Source organism: Chiloscyllium plagiosum, chromosome 51, assembly GCF_004010195.1.
Source record: "Chiloscyllium plagiosum isolate BGI_BamShark_2017 chromosome 51, ASM401019v2, whole genome shotgun sequence".
Classification (NCBI taxonomy): domain Eukaryota; kingdom Metazoa; phylum Chordata; class Chondrichthyes; order Orectolobiformes; family Hemiscylliidae; genus Chiloscyllium; species Chiloscyllium plagiosum.
The window spans coordinates 4,117,768-4,126,367 of NC_057760.1; the positions used below are offsets into that span (position 1 = coordinate 4,117,768).

An 8,600-nucleotide genomic window follows, 5' to 3' on the forward strand; every position below is an offset into this window, starting at 1 on the left:
GGCCACATCGGGTACAGGGGATGCAATAGATGATATGTGTGGAGGTACAGGTGAATCTGTGGCGGATATGGAAGTTTCCTTTGGGGCCTTGGAGGGAGGTGAGAGGGGAGGTGTGGGCGCAAGTCTTGCACCTCCTGTTTAAGCAGTCTTGACTATATTGATAAGACAGTGAAAATGAGATTAGATTGCTACCCTCGTGAGATATGGCAGCTGGTCTATGAAAATTCATCTCATGCACAAGCCAAAACACACCATTTTTGATCACTATGTCCTGATAGAATCTTCTTCCCGACCTCTCCGCCCCCACCCCAATCTGTCCTATCACCCTCACCTTGACCTTTTTCCACCTATCACATTTCCGACGCCCCTCCCCCAAGTCCCTCCTCCCTATCTTTTATCTTAGTCTGCTGGACAAACTTTCCTCATTCCTGAAGAAGGGCTAATGCCCGAAACGTCGATTCTCCTGTTCCCTAGATGCTGCCTGACCTGCTGCGCTTCTCCAGCAACACATTTCCATTTCTGATCTCCAGCATCTGCAGACCTCATTTTCTCCCCTTGTGCTGAGCTCAGGGTGGGGGATCATTACAGATTTAAGAGTAACTAGCTAAAGCTTTGAAGAAGTAGTTAATGGGAGAAGGGGGTTATTTTTCTAACTTTGAGACTTAGTCGTTCAGGCAGCACTAGGCAGTCCTGTACATGAACAAATGATTGCCTTTACCCAAAGTGTCCAGTAAAGATAGAGTGAGCCAATGATAAGACACAGGGACAGCCAAGTAGCAGACACAGCTGACTAGTTCCTTTTGATTTTGTGTGTACCTGTCCAGGGGCTGACACACAAGACAGCTGGGTTAATTGGCTCATAGTCATAGAGATGTACAGCACGGAAACAGACCCTTCAGTCCAACTGCTCACTTTCCCAATGAGATCAGAATGTCAGAGTTGATTGAATTATTTGCCTTTTACCTTTTTCAGGAGCCTGAAGGATATCGATTTTGTGATCTGGGATCCAGAGCATGGCTTTATTAAAGCACATTCACCTGCACAATCTATCCAGTCTTATTTATGGAAATGGCAATAAATCTTGTTTCACAAACAGTCAAAGTAAAGTCATCCCTGATGTGCAGAATCCTTATGTAAACAAAGCTGTTAATTACATGAATACTGATTATTGTATGCTTTGGTACATCCTTCTCAACTGGATTCCCCTTCCTCAGCTTGCATCAAACATACATTACTCCATTGACAATCAATGAGAAACGTTGGTACTCTTTGTTTTAACAGCAGGAGGAGACCATCCAAGCCCTCAAGTCTACCCTGCCATTGAATAAGATAATGGCTGAACTGATTATGGTCCTGACTCTACCTTGATACTTGCCCCTGATCCTCTTTGATTAGAAAGCAGTCATTAGTCGCACCAGACCAGAGAGGGATGACTGGTTGTGATCCAACCTGAGGATCACCACATTTCGGGCAAGGGGAGAGGTTGAGAACGAGAATCCTGCGTGGTAACCTCAGCCAGTGCATATTGAATTGAACTCACATTGTTGGTGTAACTCTGCACTGCCAATCAGCTGTCCATCCAACTGAGGTAGCTGTTACTCATCTGTACAATTTCCAACAGCTTTGCCCGGACCTCTTTCAAGGAGAGAGATTCTACTGAGTGCAAAATGTCTTCATTTCCATCTCAAATGGGTGTTCCCTAGGTTTAGTTTCTCCCATGAGGGTAAATGTCTTCTCCGCATTCAGCTTGTCTCGTCCCCTCCGTATCTTCAATACTGCAGGAAGATGTTAACATTGCAAAGAAAATGTGTCCACGTTGATGGGGCTGTGTAGGTTTTCATGAGACACAGTTTAAACAATGATTCAACAGGTTTTTTTGGGACGCTAACCTGCAGTGAATTTGGGTTAATTATCACTTTATTAAAGATGGTGATCACAAAGCATGTTGTTTGCATCAGATGTTTCAATGACTAACATCATCTGAGGTAACTAGATTGCTGTACAGACTACAGAAATCTCATTAAAGAACTGCAGCTATTCACTCGTACTTGACTGTGTGGACATAAGCCATAAATTTAGGGTGTAGGTTTGCTCGCTGAGCTGTAGGTTTGATATCCAGACGTTTCGTTACCTTGCTAGGTAACATCATCAGTGGCGACCTCTAAGTGAAGCAAAGCTGTTGTCTCCTGCTTTCTATTTATATCTTTCTCCTGGATGGGGTTTCTGGGGTTTGTGGTGATGTCATTTCCTGTTCGTTTTCTGAGGGGTTGATAGATGGCATCTAGATCTATGTGTTTGTTTATGGCGTTGTGGTTGGAGTGGCAGGCCTCTAGGAATTCTCTGGCATGCCTTTGCTTAGCCTGTCCCAGGATAGATGTGTTGTCCAAGGATAGATGTGTTGTCCCAGTCGAAATGGTGGCTTTTTTCATCCGTGTGTAGGGCTACGAGGGAATAAGTATTCAAGAAGAACGGATACTCAAAAAATTCCTCAAGAACAAAACCACGACAAGCAGACCAAACACAGTCAGAAACCCTAACCACCTTACCATACATCAAAGAAGTTTCAGAAATGACAGCCAGACTACTGAGACCCCTCGGAATCCCAGTAGCACACAAACCCACTGACACTCTCCAAACAAAAACTAACAAACTTAAAAGACCCAGTACATCCCATGGGCAAAACCAACATCATCTACAAAATTCCTTGCAAGGACTGCCACAAACACTACGTAGGACAAACAGGAAGAAAGTTAGCCATCAGGATACACTAACACCAGCTAGCCACAAAAAGACACGACCGTCTCTCCCTCGTAGCCACTCTTTGGAGGGTCAGTGTGGAAATGTTGGGCTGAAGGGCCTGTTGTTCCCCAACAGGAAACTCTGAATGAATCAGGACATACAGATTGTGATAATAACCAGGTGTGAGGCCTTCAGATCAGGAGACCCACTCAAATATAAGGAATCCAAGTATGACCTTCACAGAGCCATTAAGACAGCCAAGGACCAATACCGATCCAAACTAGAGATCCAGACAGACACTCGGTGACTACGGCAAGGCCTGAATGACATCACAGGTTCTAAAAGGAGACAGTGCAAGATAGCAGACGATGACATATCCCTCCCAGATTGTCTCCACGCCTTCTATACTCGTTTTGAGCAGAATTTCAGCAGAGAGGGGAACACCTATTCCAAGTCCTGATGGACCTATCCCAACAGTCACTGCATCAGAGGTCAGATCAGTTTTCCTTCATGTGAATCCAAGGAAAGCAATGGGACTAGGTGGAATACTAGGCCATGTGCTCAGAGCATGCACAGATCAACTAGCAGAGGTCTTCTGGGATATCTTCAACCTCTCCCTGCAGCAGGCCACTTTTTCCCTGTTTCAAGAGGGCCAACACCATCCCTATGCCTAAGAAGGCTCATGCAGCATGTCTCAATGACTACTGCCCAGTGGCCCTAACTTAGGTGGTCATGGCATTAATCAATTCCAGCCTCCCCACTAGTCTTGACCCACTCCACCAACAGATCCATGTCAGATGCCATATCACTTGCCCTCCACTCCTCCCTCGAACATCTTGACACCAAGAACAGCTATGTAAGAATCCTACTCATTGACTACAGTTCAGCCTTCAACATTATTATCCCCTCGAGACTGATTACTAAACTTAGTGATCTCAGACTAAGCCCCACTCTGCAACTGGATCCTCAGTTTCCTGACCCATAGGCCACAATCAGTGAAGATTGGGGACAATATTTCATCCTCACTAACACTCAACACTGGAGCTCCCCAGAGGTGTGTACTCAGCTCCCTACTGTACTCCCTGTATACCCATGACTATGTCGCCAAATACCAGAATAATGCCATTTACAAGTTCGCTGATGACACCACAGTCGGTCGAATCTCAGATGGCGACGAAACAGACTCCAGACAGGAGGTGGAAGACCTGGAAAAATGGCGCACTGTGAACAACCTAGTTCTCAATGCCAGCAAAACCAAGGAACTCATTATTGAATTTTGGTGGGATGTTACTCATGCCCCTCTACACATTAACAGCACAGAGGTGGAACGAGAGAGAGTCACATTAACAGCACAGAGGTGGAACGAGAGAGAGTGTCAAGCTCCTGGGAGTGGTCATCTACAACAAGCTTTCTTGGACTCTTCATGTGGATACAGTGGTCACAAAGGCCCAACAATGTCTCTTCTTCCTCAGGCAGCTGAGGAAATTTGGCATAATGGCAAATACCCTTGCCAACTTTTATAGGTATGCTATCGAGAGCATTCTGTCTGGATGTATCACTACCTGGCATGGTAACTATACCATTCAAGATCGGAGAGTGGTAAACTTGGCCCGGACAATCACAAAGGCCAAGCTCCCATCTATAGAATCCATTAACCAGGCCCGCTGTCGAGGAAAGGCCGCCAGCATTCTCAAAGATCCATCCCACTCTGGCAATGTTTTTCTACAACCTCTACCATCAGGGAGAAGGTACAGAAGCCTGAACACACACACCAGCCGGTTTCACCACAGTTTCTACCCTACTGTTGTTAGAATACTGAATGCATGCTCAACTCTTAACATTTGCCTATACCTGTGTTTTAGTTTTTGCAGCTGTTTACCTGTATTTTACTCTCTATGCTAATTAACCATGTGATCTACCTGTATTGCTCACAAGACAAATCTTTTCACTGTGCCTCGGTACATGTGACAATAAATTAAATTCAATTCAACTTCCACATTGTAGGGATTCAATGACCAAGCAATATCTTACATCAGTAGGATGGAATGATGTTTCAAAAGTTCCTCAAATGAAATCACGTGACTAAATTTAAAAACCAAATAGGAGCAATCACATTACTAGGAATTTGGATGTGTAAGAGTTTACACAGTTCCAGCATAACTTAATGTTGGTTAGGCCACAACTATTGTTTGTAGTTCTGGAAGCCATACTTATATGGATTGCACTGGAGATGGTGCCAGGATGCTGTTGAGAGTGTGGTTCTGGAAAAGCACAGCAGGTTATGCAGTATTTGAGGAGCAGGAGAATTGACATTTCATAGAACATATCCCCTCGAGACTGATTACAGCACACAACAGGCCCTTTGGCCCACGATGTTGTGCTGAGGATTATTCCTAATCTAAAATAAAATAACCTAACCTACACATCCCTCAATCCACTGCTGTCCATGTGCATGTCCAGCAGTCGCTTAAATGTTCTTAATGACTCTGCTTCCACTACTACCACTGGCAACGCATTCCATGCATAAAGCCCTTCATCAGGAATCATCCAGTCTGACCTGCTGTGCTTTTCCAGCACCACATCCTTTAATTCTTATCTCCAGCATCTTCAGTCCTCACTTTTGGTCTCACTTCCTCACTTACAGGTTGTAAAGTTTTATTTACAAAGAGAGATTGGGAAAGCTGGGGTCATTTTCTTGGAGCAGAGGACTCCGAGAGCATAAAGTATAACTTTATGAGGTACACAAGATAGACAAAATGAAACTTTTCCCCTTGGTGGAGGGATCAGTGAGCAGAGGAGAGAGATTTAAGGTGAGGGAAGAGAACTTTTTTTTCACAAAGAGGGTGGTGGTAACATGGAATTCATTGTGAGGGTTATAGAGGCAGAAACACTCATAACATTAAAAATGTATTCAGATATGTACTGGTGATGCCAAGTGCTGGGAAATGGCTTTACAATAATTGGGTGGTTGTTTTTCACTTGGGGGAGGGCTTTTGCCCGAAACGTCAATTTCATTGCTCCTTGGATGCTGCCTGAATTGCTGTGCTCTTCCAGCACCACTAATCCAGAATCTGGTTTCCAGCATCTGCAGTCATTATTTTTACCACCTTGAAGTTTTTATTTGTCTGTGGCACAGATTATTCCAATCAGCTGCTGTTAGAGGAAAAGCCAACAGCCCACAACATACAAATAAAAACAAAAAGTAACCTGTAACCCCGGCAGTTGCCTGGAAATCTGAAACAATACAAAAAACAGAAATTGCTGAAGAAATTCAGGTCTAACACATGTTTACAAGAAAGCAGAGTTCCAACCTGAATTCTTGAGGGTAGTCAGTGAACATCGCTGTGAAGGAGTTACATGTATTTATTTATCAATTTAACTCTGTCTGTCTGGGTATGAATTCTGTTTTATCTTTACCAGCCCAGAGCCTGTTCTCTTGGTGACAGTGCAGGCAGACCCTGCTCCGACCAGAACAGTCAGGTTTGGATTGAAATGTGACCTTGCAGCAAAATGGGCTCCACTGAACTCGACTCACAGACCAAAGGCAAGACCACCATTTTCCTGGAAAACACGGCCCCCGCCTGTTTACCTATCCCCTTCCTGTGGCAGAGGAAGGCGGAGCTTGATCTTCCTCCCAGTGGGCAGTGCTGGGAGAGGGGGTTGGAACCTGACCTTTGAACCAGTGGGGAGAGCAGGGAGAGTGGAGACCTACCACCCGGTGGACAATGGGGGGGGGTTGGAATCTGACCTTTCTCCCAGGACATGGAGGTATTAGTATTCCATCATAAACATATTAAAATAGCCATCTTCTGTGGGCGAGCCCTACGCATACACAGGATCTGTTCAGATGAGGAAGAACACAACAGACACCTAAAGGTGCTGAATGATTCCCTCATAAGATCATAATACGATGCTCAACTCATTGATTGCCAGTTCAGACGTGCCTTAGTGATAAATCGGAATGACCCCCTCAGGGGACAGACACGGGCGGAGAAACTATGTTGTTTTTTGCAGTCTGCAATTCATTTTCGATGAGGATAAGCACCTCACAAGACCTTCCCCATGCCTCCACTTTAAACAACCACCAAACCTGAAATAGACGATTGTTCGCAGCAAACTGTCCAGCCTTCAGGACATCAACCACAACACCGTACAACCCTGTCATGGCAACCACTGCAAGACGTGTCAGTGTGTCGACATGGAACTGGGGAACACATCAGCGATCAGGGACATTCAGCCTTGGATCTTTGGGTGACCATCCTCCAAGGCAGACTTGGGGAGTGGCCGAGGAGAGTCTGATAGCAAAGTTTGATACCCATAAGGATGGCCTTAACTGGGACCTTGGGTTCATGTCACACCACAGGTAACCCCACTCCACACTTTGTCACACTCACACACACACACACACACACTGTACCAAGCATGCACACGCAAACACATTCACATGCGCGCACACTTTTTCATGCGCGCACACACGTATAAGTCGAAAGGGTGTATTTGCAGATACAGTCTACTTGGCTCAACAAGCACACAACCTGCGGGCAGTTAGTCCATACAATATTTAATAAATTCCTAGTTTGGAAATAGAACCAGTCTGACTCAAAATTGGAATATAGACAGACTCTAATCTGACATCTTTAATGCATTGCCTGAGCTGAGATGTCACCTTTTTTTATAAAACCTTAAGTTGCCTCAAGAATGTGACTAAAAATAAGTTCTGGGATTTACATATTAATGAATTGAAACCTGTACCCCATTTCAAAAAATGAAAGACTTAATGGCAATCTAGGTGTTCAATATATCACTTCAGTTGCATGACACAGTAATCATTTGATATAAATTCATGATCCTGCTCCACAACTACCTGATGAAGGAACAGTGCTCCAAAAACTAGGACTTCAATTACTAGGGGCTCACACGTCCAAGGTGAGAGGGGAAAAGTTTAAGGGAGATATACATGGAAAGTTCTTCATGCAGAGGGTGGTGGGTGTCTGGAATGCGTTGCTGGTGGAGGTGGTAGGGGAAGGAATGATAACGTCATTTAAGATGACATGAATGGGCAGAGAGCAAAGGGATACAGACCCTTTGTAAACAGGTGACAGGTTTAGAAAGAGGATCTGGATCGGCTCAGGCTTGTAGGGCTGAAGGGCCTGTTCCTGTGCTGTTCCTGAAGGGCCCGTTCCTGTGCTGTTCCTGAAGGGCCCGTTCCTGTCCTGTTCCTGAAGGGCCCGTTCCTGTGCTGCTCCTGAAGGGCCCGTTCCTGTCCTGTTCCTGAAGGGCCCGTTCCTGTGCTGTTCCTGAAGGGCCCGTTCCTGTGCTGTAAGGTTCTTTTGTAAAAAAAATCACAAAACACCATCCAGGTTTATTTGGAAGTACTAGCTTTTGGAGTGTTGCCCCTTCATCAGGTGGTTGTGGAGAATAAGATCGTATGGCACAGAATTTATAGCAAACGTTGACAGTGTGATGCAACTGAAATTGTATATTGAAAGTTACATCTCTCATCTTTTAGAATGAGCATGTTGGTTTCAGTTCTTTCATATGTAAATCCCAGAACCTTTTTTTAAAAGTTATATTCTCAGGTGAACGTTAACAATAGGTACCATGTCACCTCAGATAATGCATTGAAGGTGTGAGGTGCCCTGTGTGAGGCAGTCTGTGCCCCAATGTTCAGACTGATTCTATTCCTAAAAAAGGGATTTACAGAATCTTACATGGATTCATGCAGCTTTTCAGCAAAATGAAATATAATTCTGCGAGTACAAATTCACCCCACAAACTTATACGTATATGTGTATGTAGGAGGGTATCTATGTGTGAGCGTCAGGGGCCGTTGGAGGACGGGATTGCGGGGGGAGGGGGAG

At 44.8% G+C, this 8,600-nt stretch overlaps 1 protein-coding gene across 6 annotated transcripts in view; it reads left to right on the forward strand.

Moving 5' to 3' along the window:
* gba (glucosidase, beta, acid) overlaps positions 1-1,110 on the forward strand; it is a 31,418-nt gene extending 30,308 nt beyond the window's left edge. For all 6 annotated transcript variants that reach the window (XM_043684050.1, XM_043684052.1, XM_043684049.1 and 3 more), the window contains one exon: positions 973-1,110. In XM_043684050.1, the coding sequence (XP_043539985.1) occupies positions 973-1,078 (106 nt within the window). In that variant the 3' untranslated portion in view covers positions 1,079-1,110. The remainder of the gene's footprint in view (positions 1-972) is intronic.
* The last annotated feature ends 7,490 nt before the right edge of the window (positions 1,111-8,600 follow it).